A 20,823-nucleotide genomic window follows, 5' to 3' on the forward strand; every position below is an offset into this window, starting at 1 on the left:
TAGTCTCAGCCAACGGGATTTTGTAAAGTAGTAGAAGGATGAAAACACAAACAAACAAAACAAAACAAAAAACTTAAGGGCCAGAAGAAAGGGAGGGCTTCTAGGAGGCAGAAAATTTTTCACTGAAGCTTAGCAAAAAGAGAAGGGGGGAAATAAAACCAAAGACTCCATGAGCATGGAAAAGGCATAAATGAAAGAGGCAAGGAGCAATTGTTAATGTGAGTTGACCAAAGTAATAAAGGATGGATAGGATGTGTAGGAGATATGTCATAATGTATCAGATTGGAAAGATGCTTAAATAGTTAGGTTGGTGGTTGGAATATAGACCTCAAAACATGATTGATGAGCACAGATATTAGCAAACAGAAAAAAACAAAACAAAACAGCAGACTATATGTGATAGAGTCTTTCAATATTCTTGAATAAGATAATAACAATAAATATTTTTCTCAACATAAAAAAAAATTATTTCACAGAAAGGTCATCATTTTATGTGAATGACACAACCACCTGATGTTACAGGGAAAGCATTCCATCATCCCTGGATAAGGGCTTTTATTTCCAAGCAGAATGCCTGCTTTCAACATCAGTGATGACAGTCTCCCAAGCACACTCATCCTGACGGGCATCCCAGGGCTGGAGTGGGCCCACGTCTGGATCGCCATCCCCTTCTGTGCCATGTATCTGGTAGCGCTGGCTGGGAATGCTGCCCTCATCCTGGTCATTGTGACAGACAGTGCTCTTCATGCACCCATGTACCTCTTCCTGTGCCTTCTCTCACTCACCGACCTGGCTCTCAGCTCCACCACGGTGCCCAAGATATTAGCCATTTTGTGGCTTCATGCTGGAGAGATTTCCTTTGGTGGATGCCTGGCCCAGATGTTTTGTGTCCATTCTATCTATGCTCTGGAGTCCTCAGTTCTTCTCGCCATGGCCTTTGATCGCTATGTAGCTATATGCAACCCACTGAGATATACAACTATTCTCAACCATACTGTCATAGGCAAAATTGGACTTGCCAGCATACTCCGTAGTATAGCCGTTGTCTCCCCATTCATCTTCCTGCTGAAGCGACTGCCTTACTGTGGTCACCATGTCATGGCCCACACATACTGTGAGCACATGGGCATCGCTCGCCTGGCCTGTGCCAACATCACTGTCAATATTGTCTATGGGCTGACTGTGGCCCTGTTGGCCGTGGGTCTGGATTCCATCCTCATTGCCATTTCCTACGGCTTTATCCTCCATGCTGTCTTCCGCCTTCCATCTCAAGATGCCAGGCACAAGGCTCTGAGTACCTGTGGCTCCCACCTGGGGGTCATCCTGGTCTTCTACATCCCTGCCTTCTTCTCCTTCCTCACCCACCGCTTTGGCCAGCACCGAGTCCCCAAGAATGTGCACATTTTTCTGGCCAACCTGTACGTGCTGGTGCCTCCTGTGCTCAACCCGATCATCTATGGGGCTAGGACCAAGGAGATTCGGAGCCGACTTCTGAGGCTGCTTCACTTGAGGAGGGTCTCAGTATGACTTCTGAGCGGCTGTTGGAAATGATAAAGAATGGTAAATGATACTTGGTAAAAGATAAAGTAAATGATAAAGGTAAAGGATGATTGTTTAGAACTTTAACATGGATGGAAGCCTGTGATGTGAGAGGCAGAGTGACATGGTAGGAAGCACTGGAAGAGAAATGGTCAGATAAATTGGATACATTGAATAAGATGTTGAATGTGCCCCTTGATCAATTCTGAATTGCCCAGAATGAGATTAAATTTTTCTCTTGTCTCAGTAGGGACTAAAATTTGCCGAGAAGCAATGCTCCCCCAGTAGAAGTTCATACTATAGCTCACGGTAGAATTATTCTACTGGGAGGTGAAGTGATAAACAAAAACCAGAACATTTGAAATGAATATGAATTGAACTCCAAACCTTTGAGCAATGATTAAGAGCACATGATCATAAGGACTATAATCAGAGGGGCTGGGTTTGACACTGAGTTACCCACTCACTAATTTTTGTGTTTTGAGCTATTGCGATATCCTTCTGTGCCTATTTAGGTCAACTATAAAGGGGATAATAATATCTAACTCCTGAGGTTGTGGTGAGGGTAAAATAAATTAGTGACTGAATGTATAAAACTTAGAATACTGTCTGAAGCATAAAATGCTCAATAAAGAAATGTAAGATTTAAAAGTTATGTAACTTCTCAAAACATTATTTTAGTTTTAACTCATCTAAGAATAATTTTGTATTATCTCATCTGACATTATTTTTGTTATGATGTCATATAACTGCTGTATAAATGTAGACACTGCTTGGCATATAATTAGCGCTCACTGAAACCATGTCTTCTCCCCTTTACTATCCACTCCTCTGATTGTGAGGTCCATCTTCTTTTAGCCACAAATTTATCCCTTATTAAGGATATACAGGAGTCCCAGAATGTTCAGAGGATGTTCAGAGTCCCAGTGCCTTTCTGCATAACCCTTGTTCATTTTAGTAACTAAATATATCTTTTAAATGTATCATCCTTGAAGTTTGTTGTGATTCTGTTAATTAAAATTGTTCACCAGATTGGGAGAGTTTAACTGTTATTTCTTCAAATATTCCTTCTTTTTCTTTCTCTCTGTCCATTCTGCTCCTTTCATACGTTCATACATATATGTTAGCATTCTTGATGATGTCTCATAAGTCCCTGAACTTCTGCTGACTTCCCTTCCTTCTTTTTCTTTCAGTTACTCAGACTGAATAATCTCCATTGACCAATATTCATGTTAGGTCTGTCAAATGTACTGTTGAGCCTTAGGGTAAGTTTTTTTTAGTTTCAACTATAGTATTTTGTAACTCCAGACTTCACGTATGATTTTTAAAAAAATAGTTATTATCTCTCTACTGATATTATCACTATCACAAGTTCCTTTAGTTCATTGAGTATATTTAAAATAGCTGATTTAAAGCATGGTGTATTAAGTCCAATATTTTGGCTTCCCTGGGGACAGTTTCTCTTGTCATTTTTTCCTGTGTATGAGCCATTTGTTTCTTTTGATGACCCATAACCTGATGAAAACTAGACATTTTAAATAATATCATGCACAACACTGTGAATCACATTTTCCACTTTCCCTAGAATTTGTTTTTGTTGCTCTTTGTTGTTGTTATTGTGATTAGCATTTGCTTAGTGATTTTCTGAATTAATTTTGTAACATCAATTGTTTATTAGGTGTAGCGACTGATGTCTCTGCTGAGTTATTTCAGGGGTCAGCTAATAATTGGAAAGAGATTTCCTAACATACCTAGAAGCAGTAACTCTTTGTCTTTGCTCAGAAATCTATACGCATGATGGAGCACAAATCCAACACTTAGCCATTCACTATGGGCCTCTATGCCCATAGTGAGACTTGCTCGTGCACAGTCTCAAGGTGAGCCAGGGATGAGGTCTGACAGCTTTCTCAGATAGTCCTGGGCATGTGCAGAGCCCTGACATGCACATGGCCTTCTATACTTCAGGGATATGTCAAAAATATTGAAAGCTCCTGTAAATATCTCATTCTTCAACTTTTCCTTTTTAGCTTTTTGGTTAATTTATTACTTTCCTGAAGTGTTACCCACTATCATAGGAAGCTGCAATGTTAACTGATTGCCTTTAATTATTTTTGACAATTATCCATATGAAAAAAAGGATGTTTGCATTAAGAGAGATAAGGACCAGATCAAATAGAGACAGCCTTGCAAGAGTGGTCCTCACAGGAAGTATCAGACAGACCAAATAAGGACAATTTTCAGGAAAGATTTTGAAAGAAGTCCAGCTTCAATCTGCTCCCTCTAGATGTCACCAGGTTATTGGTTTTCACTGCGCACTCTGGTTGTTTTTTTTTAAGGGAATGGGAATTAAAGTATATTAGAATGACACAAAGCCACTGATGTTACCCAAAATTCAATCATTTTTCCTAAATACAATCTCCCTAATAGATGTAAACCTTGCTTCAATGCCTAGAATTCTGAACAAGTTGATTCAGACCATTTTTGCCCATTTTCTCATTGTTTCAATGTTAGAAGAAAATTTCCAAGGTCCTTACTCTGCCATTTTCATAGATGTCACCACCATTCTCCGTATTATTTCTTTGCTGGGGAAGACATGCAAGCCAAAAAAAAAAAAAAAAAACATTAGGGAAAAGGGAGGAAGTGGTTTTTGGATCAGACCTGTTATGAATACTAGGTCAGCCACTTATCAAGTAGATGATGGTATCTAAACAACGATTGAAACCTTAGTTTCCTCATCCTTAGGAAGAGAAATATCTTGCAAACCTCCTCATTGTGCAGTTGTGAGTATCTTATGGATTATTTACTTAGGTTTCAAGATGGCAGGAGTTAGATATTATTTTCCTTCACCATCATCTACTCCCTTTGTGGGACAATGATAGGACAGACAGGGTAGAGATTAGAGAACTTGTCTCCTGTCAGTTGTGGATGTTCTTAGGCAGAAATTCTGGACTGAGAAGGGAACTTCTGACTTCACAGATGGACAGGCAAATGTGCATATATCTTCCTGTCACTTTTCTCCTAGGGGCACTGCTATTCTCAGCCCTGGTTTCAAATCTTCCACTCCTCTTTGACCATTTGCTCTCATCCCTGTGTACATTTAGTTGTCAAGTTTCATAGCCTTTCTACAAACATTCCTGCCCCTTCATTTATACCATAGCTGCCCAAGTGTAGATTTTTGGCATCTGAATTACCAAAGCAATCTCCTAATTTTTCCCTACACATCTCTGCCAGAATGCATCAATTTCTTCCCTTGGCTGACAGAGTGATCCCTCTAAAATCCAAATATTCCTTGTGAATTCATCAAAGCATACACATTATCCTTCTTTCAAAATTGGGTAACGACCGAGGTGTGAATCATCCTTCAGGTCTCAGTCTTAACTCATCTCTCTACTTCTACCTATTGATTTTTGGCTAGAATACTTAATCTTCTTCCGTTATTGGGCAGTAAAAGAAGTGTGTATATTATAGCCTAGTGCAAGTTGCTATACCATCTGTTGCTCAAGGTCATGCTTATTTGCCATAGGATTCCTTTATGTCTTCTTTCCTGGGATTCATTCACTCCCTCATGGACAATATTTTAGTAATATCGCACCATAAAACTGTGTGTCCACTCCCACTGCTGACCTCACCATTACTGTTTGTGCTGGATTTTCACTTGTGAGACTGACAGTTGATTGTTCCAGATTTCTTGATTGTGTTTCCTTTCTTGGATTACTAACTGCCACACTTCTTTGGTCCTCCTCCTATTTCCATGTTTACCTTTCTTCAGTTTCCATTACAAATGTTTCTCCTATTTTGTCTCCTAAATACTAACATTCTCCATGCTCTTTCTCAGCCTGCTTCAATGTTGGATCTGTGTATTCTCGCCGGATGATCTTGGAAAACATCAGATTTCAAAGATACATCCTTAGTTATAATTTATAATTACTTTTCAACTAATAGTTTGGCATTTATAGTTGGACTCTTCATATAATTCAAAAGTCAACATGTGCCAAATATGAATGTAAACTTGTTTTTTCTAGTACTTTTCTCAATAAATGACATGATTTTTTTTTTGTATTTGTGTAGCTGATCAGTATTACTTCGGCTTCTCTGAAGAGGAAGAATCAATAGGATGATTAGATAGATAGTAGAGGGAGAGATAGATAGATAAACAAATGGATTTATTATAAGGAATTGACTCTTGTTCACATAATTGTAGAGGCTGAAAAGTCCCATGATTTGTCATGTGCAAGATGGAAACCCTGGGGAGCTGGTGGTGTAATGCTATCTAAATCTGAAGGCCTGAGAACGAGAGCAGCTGAAGGTAGAGACTCTAGTCCACTTCTGAGGGCCCCAGAATCAGGAGTACCAAGAACCAGAAAAGATGATGTTCCACCTGAAGCAAACAGAGGAAGCACCTAGGTTTTTCTTCCTCCTAATTTTTCTCTATTCAGGCCTTCATTGGTTGGGATTATGTTCCCTGATGTTGGGGATGACATCTGCTTTATTGAGTCCACCAATTCAAATGCCAATTTCATCCAGAAACACTCTAAGAAGCACACATAGAAAACTGTTAAGCCATCAATCCAGTATCCATGGGAACCAGTCAAGAGAACACATAAAATTAACAATTATACTGTCTAATCCAGAGCAAGTGTTCTTTGCACGTATTTTTTTCATTCATTCCCCATATCCACTTCAGTAGTCACCAAAACCCAAATATTCTACATCCTGAGTATAAGTCAGACAATTCCAAAGGTGCAATGAATTTTTGAGATGACCCCTAGTGGGGAAATAGAGGAAATTAACAAAAGCAGGCAGCATGATTGCTGGATAAAGCTAAGGTTTGAGGCCAGAGATATTCCTCATTCATTGTGTTAATTTGTGGATGGTTATGAGTTTTATTCATAGTATTTTCTAGATGATTGTATGCCACCAAAAATAAAATAAAATAAAATAAAATAACCCTCATATGTTGAAGTTCTAACCCCCAGTGTAAATGTGTTGGAAGACAGCATTTCAGGAGGTAATTAAAGTTAAATGAGGTCATAAAATTTGGGCTCTAGGCTGATAGGATTAGTGTCTTTCTAAGAAAGGCACCAGAGAAGCTCCCTCTCTCTGCTCATGCTCAGAGGAAAGGTGAAGTGAAGGCAGAGTGCTGTCTGCAAGCCAGGAAGAGAGTCTTCACCAGAAATTGAAGCCTACCTGACCTTTCTCTTGGACTTTCTAGAGTCCAGAACAGTGAGAAAATGAATTACCATTGTTTGAACCATCCAGCCTATGGCACTCTGTCACAGCAGCCCCAACCGATTACTACAGCTTTCCCCATTACGAGAAATAGAAGCAGAGGGGCTGCATGGTGAGATTTATCCAGGTTAGGAGCCAGAGAGCTACTTTGAAGGAAGGAAAAATCCTCCCCTGCCAGACAAACAATCTCTGGTGGGAAGTTTTTATCATTCTTGCTCTGTTAGGATTATGATTGCATAGTAGAAAAAATTCTGTGTTCTTAAAATCATTTATACTTCAAGCCTACTTTTCTCATCCAGTCCTCTGTCTCTTCTAGGCATCATGCAAGGGAACAATTTCAATTCTGGATATAGAGGCAAGTCCTCTTCATGAGTCATTAAATCACCATGCACTTGACTACGGCTTGCTGTGTCTGGTTATGCATATTTATTTTAGAGCCACGTATGATTTTGGATCAGAGTATTTTGGCCGTTTTGTATATTCTGAATATAAATATACTATTAAAAAATCAGCAGGGCAGTGGGAATCGTGTTGTGTCTTTCCTCCCCGATCTAAAGCTAAATAAGTCATAGTTCTTAGTGGGGAGTTACATGAAAGAAAAAGAAAGTTTCAAAAAGTAAGGATTGCTTTTTCACATGTTTAACTTCAGGTCGCTTTTGCAATCGTAATTAATATCTATTATTAGATTATTTTGCTAATGAGAAAGAATAATAATTCCAAATGGGTGACTTATTACATTTAGTATTTGTAAATAAACTGACATTTTTCCAACGTTTTTATTTATTTTTGGGACAGAGAGAGACAGAGCATGAACGGGGGAGGGGCAGAGAGAGAGGGAGACACAGAATCGGAAACAGGCTCCAGGCTCTGAGCCATCAGCCCAGAGCCCGAGGCGGGGCTCGAACTCACGTACCGAGAGATCGTGACCTGGCCGAAATTGGACGCTTAACCGACTGCGCCACCCAGGCGCCCCTAAACTGACATTTTTAATGAACTATATATTTTTCAAAATTCACTACATGACTTTTAAACATGAAAAAATTAAGTCATGTGTATATGGGATTGGTTGTAGTGAAGATGTGCATTAGAAAAGTTATGCGTTATTCAATTAAACACTATTTTTATAAATATTATAAAATATTTTTGAGTTATACTCAATCCTAAAATTATTTAATCTTATGAAATGTTTCCTGTTTTCTTAAGGATACATGTTTCTCTTACATTTAATAATAAATACTTATTGTAAGATATAGCAAAACAAGTGGATTTTGATTTTTTTTAAATTTTTTTTCAACGTTTTTTATTTATTTTTGGGACAGAGAGAGATAGAGCATGAACGGGGGAGGGGCAGAGAGAGAGGGAGACACAGAATCGAAACAGGCTCCAGGCTCCGAGCCATCAGCCCAGAGCCCGACGCAGGGCTCGAACCCACGGACCGTGAGATCGTGACCTGGCTGAAGTCGGACGCTTAACCGACTGCGCCACCCAGGCGCCCTGGATTTTGATTTTTATATGTAATTTATATATACTCAGTCCCCCAGTTTATATAGTTTATAACACATGCATGCACAAATATGAGTCACAGGGGTTTTTGTGTTAATTGCTAAGCCATTGTGTCTCAGCTTCAAACCCTTCTGTGCTCTGCTTGGGGATGCCTAGGTTGGGACCACACTTTCCCTCCACCTGCTGGCTGGCTCTTAGACTCTGCCAGTAGAGGGCAGTAGAGGCCGATTAGAGAGCTCGGGCAGGGCTAGGGGATTTGTCTATCCTATGCACATCTGTTCCTGTCAGGGTCACCCAAGCATCTGCTGTTTTCATTGGATATAGCAATTGATTCTAATAGAAACAGTAGGCTCCAAGTGGCAATTTTAAATTGCCCCTTACTTTGAACCAACCTCATCATGTCCCTCATGTATACCAGCGCTGCCTGGCTGGAATCCCTCTTCAGAGTACCCACTATGAAGTCACTCTCCTTTGCCAGAACCTCCTCTTAGGACCATTGCTGATTACAGCAGTTACTCTCAATTATGTATGTATGTGGCTTAATTGCCACAACACAGAAACAAAACTCCCTCCACTCCCAACCAAGTTACTTACATAACCAAGGGTTCTCCCAGCTTACTTTTATAAAAGTAAAATTGAGAATAGCTAAGCATGAACCCCACTTCATTGAATCAATATTGAATTGTGAATACATGAGGTAATTTGGAAAAAAGCAAAACTCCATCCACCTCATTAAGGAATACAATGTCCAAAACAAATTAGTCTTATGATTATAATTTACAAAACATAAAGATTATTATATTGTTTTTATTAATATATTATAATGATTGTTATAACAAAACATTTTAACATTTGTAGCCTATTGTTACAGTCAATAAAATAACTCCTCGTACTATTACAATTATATGAGTTATCATAATGAGATATTCAAGCAAAAATACACATGTGGGAAAATGGACCAACTTCAAAGAGACAGAGCAATAATTTCGAATTTCTGACAGTTAAGAAAAGCTTGTTCATATACTTTTAAATGGGTAATGTTGAGTTGTAAACTTCTAGGGCATAACGTTTCCATAGGATAAATTAAAAAGTGTCCTAAGGGGCTTTTATTTTTAAATGCCAATATTTACATTATAATAGAAATTACATCTTTTTCTACACTTTAAACTTCTAATGATAAATCTTAGAGTCAACTTAAAGTATGAAGGGAATTGGGGTGCCTAGGTGGCTCAGTCGGTTGGGCGTCCGACTTCACCTCAGGTCATGATTGCACAGCTCCTGAGTTCAAGCCTTGTATTGGGCTCTGTGCTGACAGCTCAGAGCCTGGAGCCTGCTTCAGATTCTATGTCTCCCTCTCTCTCTCCACCTCCCCCACTCATGCTTACTCTCTCTCTCTCTTCTCTCAAAAATAAATAAACGTAAAAAAAATGTTTAAAAGTAAAAAAAAATAGAGTATGAAGGCAATGCAGTGTTTTGAAAATTCTTTTAGCTGGCACAAAAACAGACACATAGACCAATGGAACAGAATAGAAACCCCAGAACTAGACCCACAAACGTATGGCCAACTCATCTTTGACAAAGCAGGAAAGAACATCCAATGGAAAAAAGACAGCCTCTTTAACAAATGGTGCTGGGAGAACTGGACAGCAACATGCAGAAGGTTGAAACTAGACCACTTTCTCACACCATTCACAAAAATAAACTCAAAATGGATAAAGGACCTAAATGTGAGACAGGAAACCATCAAAACCTTAGAGGACAAAGCAGGAAAAGACCTCTCTGACCTCAGCCGTAGCAATCTCTTACTCGACACATCCCCAAAGGCAAGGGAATTAAAAGCAAAAGTGAATTACTGGGACCTTGTGAAGATAAAAAGCTTCTGCACAGCAAAGGAAACAACCAACAAAACTAAAAGGCAACCAACGGAATGGGAAAAGATATTCGCAAATGACATATCGGACAAAGGGCTAGTATCCAAAATCTATAAAGAGCTCACCAAACTCCACACCCAAAAAACAAATAACCCAGTGAAGAAATGGGCAGAAAACATGAATAGACACTTCTCTAAAGAAGACATCCGGATGGCCAACAGGCACATGAAAAGATGTTCAGCGTCGCTCCTTATCAGGGAAATACAAATCAAAACCACACTCAGGTATCACCTCACGCCAGTCAGAGTGGCCAAAATGAACAAATCAGGAGACTATAAATGCTGGAGAGGATGTGGAGAAACGGGAACCCTCTTGCACTGTTGGTGGGAATGCAAATTGGTGCAGCCGCTCTGGAAAGCAGTGTGGAGGTTCCTCAGAAAATTAAAAATAGACCTACCCTATGACCCAGCAATAGCACTGCTAGGAATTTATCCAAGGGATACAGGAGTACTGATGCATAGGGCCACTTGTACCCCAATGTTCATAGCAGCACTCTCAACAATAGCCAAATTATGGAAAGAGCCTAAATGTCCATCAACTGATGAATGGATAAAGAAATTGTGGTTTATATACACAATGGAATATTACGTGGCAATGAGAAAAAATGAAATATGGCCTTTTGTAGCAACGTAGATGGAACTGGAGAGTGTGATGCTAAGTGAAATAAGCCATACAGAGAAAGACAGATACCATATGATTTCACTCTTATGTGGATCCCGAGAAACTTAACAGGAACCCATGGGGGAGGGGAAGGAAAAAAAAAAAGAGGTTAGAGTGGGAGAGAGCCAAGGCATAAGAGACTGTTAAAAACTGAGAACAAACTGAGGGTTGATGGGGGGTGGGAGGGAGGAGGGGGGGGTGATGGGTATTGAGGAGGGCACCTTTTGGGATGAGCACTGGGTGTTGTATGGAAACCAATTTGTCAATAAATTTCATATAAAAAAAAAGAAAATTCTTTTAGGAATTTCCCATATGAAAAGATTGAAGACCATTACAATGAAATAATTTGAGAGGAGAAAGCTTGTTACAAGGGAAGAGAATAGATTACTCTTAAGTTTTGGGAGAAAATACAGTTAATCCTGGAAAGGGCTTTGACAGAGGGAATCCTTGGCGCGGGGACCAGAGAGATGGCTGAGTTAAGCAATCTGAGAGGATCTACCTAGAACACTGATATCATTTCCTGCCAGGCCCAGCTTCAAGGCTAATGAGTGGGGCAGAGGACAGTTGCACAGTGCCCAGGCTCAGAAGGGTCTTGTGCTCTCCTTAAAGCTCTGCTGTCATCATAATAAAATTCTTGGTAATTCGATTTTCGAACTTGCGTTTTGTAAGTGAACGTATGGTACAGTGATGCATGTATGTACCTGCCACCCTTATTTGCTTCCCATGAGCATGGAATTTTGGTCTATTCACAGTGAGAGGGAGTTCAAGAAGACACACAGAAATAAAGAGAAGAGAAGAAATCAAGGAGACAAGGAAAGAAAAGAGAAACAGAGCGATGAGAGGAAAGGATAAAACATAAAACAAAGTATACCGGATGTTTCATTTCCACTTTCCTGGCAAAGTCATCAAAGAAGATTCTCCTTCCTTATTTCTTCCTCATTTTATCACCCCCCCCCTTCTTGTTCTCTTTCTCAAAGTGTGTTTCATGGACCAAGTCCCTGGAGGTTGCCACTTTGCTTTACACTCCTGAGCATCACAGACAGAGTCAATAAATAAGCTCACTTATCAAGCCCATTGACCAGAGGAGGCTGGGCCATAGAGCTGAGCCGAAGACATTCACTGAGCCCAGAAAACTCAGGTGAGAGAAAGAGCAGCTACTTCAACCCAGATTACACATTCAGCCCCCTCTGCTCCCTCATTCCACACCCACCCAAACTTGCACAGAAACACAGCTTTTACCTCCTTTACTGTAAAACCAGATACACACCTCCGGCACAAGCTGTCCCTGGACGAGCTGTCCACACAGCCTCACACTCAGGACATCTCCAACACAGCTCCAACCTCAGCATGCCCTGCCTGCAAGTGTGTGTCTACCCCAGAGGTTCAGTCTTGAAATCAGATTCCAGCAACCATGTTTAAGGAAAGAATACAGAGTTAACTAATTGAGGTCTAGGTCAGAGAGAGGACTCAAGGACAAGACCCTGGGACAATTTGGAGAGAAGGCCCCTATTGTGGACCAGAGTGGCACTACCTCAATATCTTACCCATTGCTTCCTAAGGGGGGAATAAATCCAATTCTTCCCTAACCACAGTTTTCCTGGTCTTCACAACCCAGAATATCACAGAGTACCACTATCTCATAATAACCACTTAAAAACTTCCTTCAGGGGCAAGAATAGCCTGGGAAGAGAGGGTGTAGCCACGCACTGAAGATAAAGTTCTCAGAAACTTAGACTGAGCGGACGTGCAGGGCTGCCCCTGCCAGAGAAACAGCAGCGGCAGCAAAAGCAGCAAACTGCACATAGTCTTTATTTTATGTTCGCCAGGTATAAACATCAAACAATGTTACAGTCTGGGAGGAAAACGCAAAGAGCATCCAGACATAGACCAAACACACATCTGGTGTTTACCTGAAAGCATGCAGGGAAGGTGTGCAGTTTCAAGGACTGCTAGGCAATTACAGTGGGTCTGTCCCCTCACGGGCTCCTGGGGTGGGGGATCTTGGGGCTCTGTTCTCATGGTGCTGTGGCATTCTACAGCCTTGAGACCAGAACATCGCTGATGTTTCAGCAATTACCCCATTCACTTTCCCAGGGCTTACAATACACTCTCTACAAATAACCCCACAGAGGGGAAGAGAAAGAGAGCTCTCTGCCCTCCACCATTTAAGCCTCTCTCCTCTAGTGACAAGGCTCACGTCAAGGCTGAGCCCAGGGCCAGTTGAGGTCATCAGTGAAAGAGTCTGTGCAAACAGGAGAGGCTCCCTAATTCTCTTTACCTCTTTCTTATTCAGGTAACAAATAAAGTGATTACAGCCTTATGAATTGATATTAGACAAAGTGCCTTGTTTGAAAAACATAGGATTTCAGATATTGGTCACATTTATGCACATTCGGTTAAAGTAAAACTTGAAACTCTGAATCAGGACGCATAAATCAGAACCCCTCATTTCAGTTGTGCAATTAACATGCTTTGTGATGTGGATGACATCAGTTTACTTCTCTGGACTTTGTCTTCCCACTGATTAGGGGTGCAAATGATGATTATACTCTGTTTTATCCAGAGGGCTGTTAGGAAATAAAGAAGTTGAAAAAAAAGGGGGGGTGATTATTTGGGGTGTCAAAATTATAAATCTCATGAATATTACTTTTTGCTTAACCATAAATTTTGTTAAGGTAATAAGTCACATGATGCCGTTTCAAATTTAGAGATGGAAAAAAGAAGTCCCAAAAAGATTGTCGTATTTTTCCAATGCCACGTAATGAGACCTCAGAGGAAAGAATGTCTAGAGTCATTGGTTTTTTTAAATTAAAACCTCCCAAAGAAATGGAAGATTTGTTCAAAATCACACATCAGTTTTGTTAGAGAATCCAGTCTAAAATTCAAGTTTCTCAATATCCTACATAGTTTTCCTTTCAGTAGGTGATGTGCTTTTAAAATTAGTTAGCCTTTTACAACAAAACCAGATTCCTTATCAGAATATCTTTTCTGTGAACAACCCCAGGGCACTCCATTTTCTCCCTTAATCTGCCTTTTCAGCACTCGGTGTTCTGATCTAGCCTCAGTATCCAGCCATCTCACTGGGAGGCATGCAGGTTGGCTTTGCCACAGTAGGGAGTGCCTTCTCTCAGCTACAATGTTTGATGTCACTTGCTTTCTTCTATCATACCCTGACAAATACTCAAACCACCGTAGACACTCAATCATGAGAATTGTAAACATATTTAGGTGGCCTAGCCTCTTTATAAGCATTCGAGGTGAGATATAAAATGAAGTTGTGTACTGTATATATATGAAGATACATTACAAATACAGAAAATATAGATTGTATTATTATATTATGAATTTTCAAAGTCAGTGGTATCTTACTAAAGTTATCAAAATTGAGTCTTTAGTGAACATTGATCAAAATGTCTAGATCCAGACACAGGCATGATCAGTGTAGAGTATATAATTTCATAAAAGCATGATCTCAGCCAACAGGATTTTGTAAACTATTTGAAGGATCAAAAATTAAAAGACCATTAAGGAACAGAAGAAAGTTATGGCATCTGGAATCCAGAAAAACTTTCACTGAAGCGTAGAAAAAAGAGAAGGGGAAAATAAAGACAGAAGACTCCATAGGCATGGAAAAGGCATGAACGAGAGAGTCAAGGAACAACCATCAATGTGAGTCAACTAAATGTTAAAAAATGCTGGACAGGATGTGTAGGAGGTAAGTCATGAAGGATCAGCTTGGAAATATTCTTAAATACTTTGGAATATGGAACTCAAAACATGATTGACAAGTACAAGAATTAACAGAAAGAAAAAACAGCAGACTGTATGCGATAGAATCTTTCAAGATATTTGAACAAGTTAATAACAGTAAATATTTTTCTTACCTAAAAAGATTATTTCACAGAAAGTTCATCATTTTATGTGAATGATGTTACAGGGAAGGCATTCCATTACCCCTTGGATAAAGGCCTTTATTTACCAAGCAGAATGCCTGCTTCCAACATCAGTGATGACAGTCTCCCAGGCACACTCATCCTGACGGGCATCCCAGGGCTGGAGTGGGCCCACGTCTGGATCGCCATCCCCTTCTGCGCCATGTATCTGGTAGCGCTGGCTGGGAATGCTGCCCTCATCCTGGTCATTGTGACAGACAGTGCTCTTCATGCACCCATGTACCTCTTCCTGTGCCTTCTCTCACTCACCGATCTGGCTCTCAGCTCTGTCACTGTGCCCAAGATGCTGGCCATTTTGTGGCTTCATGCTGGAGAGATTTCCTTTGGTGGATGCCTGGCCCAGATGTTTTGTGTCCATTCTATCTGTACCCTGGAGTCTTTAGTTCTTCTTGCCATGGCCTTTGATCGCTACGTGGCAATCTGCAACCCACTGAGATACACAACCATTCTCAACCATACAGTCATAGGCAAAATTGGCCTTGCTGGGCTGTGCCGTAGTGTGGCCATTGTGTCCCCGTTCATCTTCTTGTTGAGGCGACTGCCTTACTGTGGTCACCATGTCATGGCCCACACATACTGTGAGCACATGGGCATCGCTCGCCTGGCCTGTGCCAACATCACTGTCAATATTGTCTATGGGCTGACTGTGGCCCTGCTGGCCATGGGTCTGGATGCCATCCTCATTGCCATTTCCTACGGCTTTATCCTGCATGCTGTCTTCCGCCTTCCATCTCAAGATGCCAGGCACAAGGCTCTGAGTACCTGTGGCTCCCACCTGGGGGTCATCCTGGTCTTCTACATTCCTGCCTTCTTCTCCTTCCTCACCCACCGCTTTGGCCAGCACCGAGTCCCCAAGAATGTGCACATTTTTCTGGCCAACCTGTACGTGCTGGTGCCTCCTGTGCTCAACCCGATCATCTATGGGGCTAGGACCAAGGAGATTCGGAGCCGACTTCTGAGGCTGCTACATATGAGGAAGGTCTCATTGTGAGTTCTGACCAGTGGTTGGAGATGACAAGACTGCTAAATAGACCTGATAATTGTCTGGATGCATGTGTATGTATGGAAGCCTTTGATGTGAGAAGGATAATAACTTGTAAGGAAGCACTGGAAAAAAGGGAATGGCCAGAATATTTGGACATGTTAAGGATTACACTGAATATCCCCCTTTAGCAATTCTGAATTGCCGAGAATGAGATTATTTTTTCTGTCATCTAAACAGGGAGTATAATTTACCAGGAAGCAATGCATCTCTATCTGTAGTTCACACTGCTTCTCATTATAGAAATATTCTACTGGGCAATGAAGTAGAATAACAACAAAAACAGCACATTTGGAATGAATCTGAATCTGAGCTTCAAAACTCTGAGCAGTGATTAAGAGCATAAGAGCACAAATGGTGTAATCAGAGTGCTTGGGTTTGAAAACTTGTTTCTCCATTCACTACTTTTGTGCTTTAAGCCTGTTGCTAAATTCTTCTATGCCTATTTAGGTCAACTGTAAGTGGGGATAATAAGATCTAACTCTTGAAGTTGTGGTGAGGATAAAAGAAATTATTGAGTGTGTGTAAAAAACTTAGAAAAGTATCTGAAGCTTAAAATGTTCAATAAAGAAATGTAAGATGTAAAAGTCATGTGACCTCTCAAAAATTATTTTAGTTTTATAAATCATCTAAGAACAATTTTGTATTTCCTCATCTCACATAATTTTTGTTACTATGTTTATAACTGCTCTATACAGTTAGACTTGCTTGGCACATGATTAGCTCTCACTAAAAGCATATTTTCTCCCATTACTACCCACTTCTCTGTTTGAAGGGTCATTTCCTTTTTAGCCATAAATTTATCTCTTATTAGGATTTATAGAAACATGTTCAGAGTCCCAGTGCCTTTCTGCACAACCCTTGTTCATTTCAATTACTAAGTGTATCTTTTAAATTTATCATATTTGTCATTTATTGAGCTTCTGTTAATTAATATTGTTCATCAAATTAGGAGAGTTTCAGTGTTACTTCTTCCAATGTTCCTTCTCTCTCCTCTCTGCTCCTTCTCAGACTTTCATATATATATTGGCGTTCTTGACGATATCTCATAAGTGTTTGAGCCTCTGCTCATTTTCCTTCATTATGTTTTCCTTCAGTTACTCAGACTGCATGATCACTATTGACCAATCCTCATGTTTGCTGTTTCTTTCTACTGTATTGTCAAATGTACTGTGGAGCCCTTAGAGTAAATTTTTATATCAATTATTGAACTTTATTTAATGCTTATTTATTCATTCTCAGAGAGAGAGAGAGAGAGAGAGAGAAAATCCCAAGTAGGCTCCTCACTGCTAGTGCCTAGCCCAACGCAGGCTGAATTCATGAACTACAAGATTATGACCCGAGTCAAAATTCAAAGTCAGATGCTTAACAGACTGAGCCACCCAGGTGCCCCTCAATTATTGAATGTTTTTAACTCCATAATTTATATATGATTTTTAAAAATAATTTTTATCTCTTTACTGGTATTATCACAATTACAATTTCCTTTAGTTCATTGAGCCTATTTAAAATGATTGATTTAAAGTCATGATTAATAAGTCTAATGTTTTGACTTCCTCAGGACAGTTTCTGTTGGTATTTTTCCCCTCTTCATGGACCATAATTTTTGTTTCTTTTGATGCCCCATAATCTATTGAAAACTGGACACTTTGTGGCAGTTCTGGGAATCACATTTTTCTCTATCCCCAGAATTCATTTTTATTGCTATTTGTTGTTGTTATTGCTGCTGGCATTTACTTAGTGAATTTCTGAATTAATTCTGTAACATCAGTTGTTTTGTGTGCAGCCACTGAAGTCTGCTGAGTTAGCCCAGTGCCAGCTAATAATTGGAAAGAGATTTCCTTACATACCTGGAAGCAGTATTTGTCTTTGCTCAGAGATCTGTAGGCATGTTGGAACACAACTTCAACACCCAGACATTCATTATGGGACTCTACGTTAGTCTTTATCTTTCTGCTCAGGCACAGTCTCAAGATGAGCCAGGGATGAGACATGAGGGCCTTCTCAGACCTTTTCTGGTCATTTCTACAGCCCTGGGCATATGCAGAGCTCTGACATGCACATGGCCTTCTATACCTCAGGTATACATCAAAAATATTCAAAGCTCTTATAAATATCTCATTCTTCAGCTTTTCCTTTTTAGCAGTTTGGTTAATTTAATATTTTTCCCAACTGTTATCCACTGTCACAGTCAGCCGCAAAGTTAATTGATTACTGGTAATTGTTTTTGACTTACCCACTGGGAAAATGATGTTTGCATTAAGAGGGCTACAGATCAGATGAAATAGAAACAGTCTAGCAAGAGTGATCTTCACAGGAAGTATCAGGCCAGATAATGACAATTTTCTGGAAAGGAGATTCTGAAAGAAGTCCAGCTCCAAACTGCTCCCTCTGGATGCCCCTGGACTATTGGTTTTCACTGTGCATTCTGGTTATTATTTTTTAAGGCTACAGTAGAGCTAGAGAGTGGGTGAATGGGATTAGGACAAATCAAAATGACACATAGCCACCGATCTTGCAAAAGGTCAACCATTTTTCTTAAATACACTCTACTTAGACAGATGCAAGCCTTTGTTCAACGTCTAGAATTTTGAACAAGTTGATTCAGACCATTTCTTGCCCATTTTCTCATTTTCTCAATGGAAGAAGAAAATTTCCGAGGTCCTTACTCTGCCATTTTCACAGATGTTACCACCATTCTCCATATTATTTCCTTGCTGGCAGAGTGGGAGGCAAGATATCCATTAGGGGAAAAGGGAAGAAGTGTGTTATATTTGAGAACATGTTTTTTGGATCATACCTGTTATGAACACCAGGTCACTCACTTGTCAGTTAGACGATGCTATCTAAACCATGACTGAAACCTTAGTTTCCCTATCCTTAGAAAAATATAATATCTTACAAACCCCCTCCATATGTTGTTGTGAGTATCATATGGATTATTTACTTAGGTTGCAGATGGCAGGGGTACAACAGATGCTATTTTCCAGACCAGCATCTATCCCCCTTTTGGGACAATCATAGGACAGACATGGTAGAAACCAGAGAACTTGTCTCCTGTCAGTTGTGGATGTTCTCAGGCAGGAATGCTGGGCTGAGAAGGGAATTTCTGACTTCACAGAGGAAGGACTTTCTGTCACTTTTCTTCTAAGGGCACTGCCATTCTCAGCTCTGGTTTAAAATCTTCCACTCCTCTTTGACTATTACTCTCATCCCCATGTCCATTTAGTTTTCAAGTTTCATGGCCTTTCTACAAACATTTCTTCCATTTTATTTATACCTTATCTGCCTGAATTTAGACTTTTACCATCTGAATTGCCAAAGCAATCTCCTAATTTTTCCCTGCACCAGCTCTGCCAGAATGCATCAATTTCTTCCCTTTGCTTACAGAGTGATCATTATAAAATCTAAATATTCCTCCTTAGGTTCTTCAAAGCATACACATTATCCTTTCTTCCAAAATTAGGTAATGACCGAGGTGTGTACCATCCTTCAGGTCTTGGTCTTAACTCATCAGTCTATTTCTATGACCCATTGATTTTTGGCTAGAATACTTCATCTTCCATTTCTTAGGCAGAAAAAGAAGTGTACATATTATAACCTGGTACAAGTCGCTGTACCATGAGTTGCTCAAGGATATGCTTATTTGGCATTGGAGTCCCTTATGTCTTCTTTCATGTTAGTCATTCACTCCTTCATGGACAATATTATAGTAATATCATACCATAAAACTGTGCATCCACTGTCACCAGTGACCTCAATATTCCTATATATGTTGGATTCTCAATTATGAGGCTGTTACAGTTGACTGTTCCATATTTCTTGATTGTTTCTCCTTTCTCGGATTACTAACTGCCGCACTTCATTGATCCTCCACCTATCTCCATGTTTACTCCCATATTTACCTCCCTTCAGTTTTCTTTACCCTTGTCCATGTAACTGCAGAGGCTGAAAAGTCCCATGATTTGTCATGTGCAAGATGGAAACCCTGGGAAGCTGGTGATGTAATGCTATCTAAACCTGAAGGCCTGTGAACCAAAGCAGCTGAAGGTAGAGATTCTAGTCCACTTCTGAGGGCCCGAGAATCAGGAGTACCAAGAACCAGAAAAGATGATGTTCCACCTGAAGCAAACAGAGAAGAAGCACCTAGGTTTTCTTCCTGCAAACTTTTCTCTATTCAGGCCTTCAGTGGCTGGGATTATGTTCACAGATGTTGGGGATGACAACCTGCTTTACTGAGCGCATCAATTCAAATGCTACTTTCATGCAGAAACACTCTTACAAACACACCTAGAAAACTGTTAGCCAACTATCCAGGAACCATGGGAACCATCCAAGTTGACACATAAAATTAACAACCACACTGTCTAATCTAGACTAGGTGTCATTTGCACGTATTTTTCTCATTCATTCCCCATATCTGTTTCAGTAGTCACCAAACCTTAAATATTCTATATCCCGAGTGTAAGTCTGACAGCAAGCTCCAAAGGGGCAATGAATGTTGGAGATAAGCCCTAATGGGGAAAATAAAGGTAATTAACCAGAGCAAACAAAATGATTGCTAGACAAAGCTAACGTTTGAGGCCAGGGATATACATTGGGTTAATTTGAGGATATTTATGATTTTTATCCATACTATTTCTATGGGCTGATTGTATATCACAAACAAAAAAAAAAAAACAAAGAAACAAACAAAAAAACACCTCATGTGTTGAAGTTGAAGTTCTAAGCCCTAATGTAACTGTGTTGGAAGTTAGCATTTAGAGGCATAATTAAAGTAAATGAGGTCATAAAGTTCTGTCATGACTAAGTTCAGTCATGACTAAGTCATGGTTCTTTTTTTTTACTTTTTAATGTTTTTTAAAAATTTTTTGAGAAAGAGAGAGAGAGCACATGCTGGGGAGGAGCAGAGAGAGAGACACACAGAATCTGAAGCAGACTCCAGGCTCTGAGCCGTCAGCACAGA

The 20,823-nt window shown here is 40.0% G+C and overlaps 2 protein-coding genes across 2 annotated transcripts; both read left to right on the top strand.

The window, feature by feature from the left end:
* The first annotated feature begins 488 nt into the window (after nt 1–488).
* LOC101101411 (olfactory receptor 52D1-like) lies at nt 489–1,550 on the top strand. Its single transcript, XM_011286576.4, has one exon. The coding sequence runs from the start codon at nt 571–573 to the stop codon at nt 1,525–1,527; it is 957 nt and encodes a 318-aa protein (XP_011284878.2). The 5' UTR covers nt 489–570; the 3' UTR covers nt 1,528–1,550.
* Nucleotides 1,551–14,741: 13,191 nt separating this feature from the next.
* Nucleotides 14,742–16,138, top strand: LOC101094046 (olfactory receptor 52D1-like). The gene has a single exon (XM_003992866.5). It carries the CDS (start codon nt 14,850–14,852, stop codon nt 15,804–15,806), a length of 957 nt encoding a protein of 318 aa, XP_003992915.2. The 5' UTR covers nt 14,742–14,849; the 3' UTR covers nt 15,807–16,138.
* The last annotated feature ends 4,685 nt before the right edge of the window (nt 16,139–20,823 follow it).

Source organism: Felis catus, chromosome D1 (genome assembly GCF_018350175.1).
Source record: "Felis catus isolate Fca126 chromosome D1, F.catus_Fca126_mat1.0, whole genome shotgun sequence".
NCBI classification, from domain to species: Eukaryota; Metazoa; Chordata; class Mammalia; order Carnivora; family Felidae; genus Felis; species Felis catus.

Coding starts and splice junctions, on each gene's coding strand:
- LOC101101411 (XM_011286576.4), top strand. CDS start 571: ATGCCTGCTTTCAACATCAGTGATGACAGTCTCCCAAGCACACTCATC.
- LOC101094046 (XM_003992866.5), top strand. CDS start 14,850: ATGCCTGCTTCCAACATCAGTGATGACAGTCTCCCAGGCACACTCATC.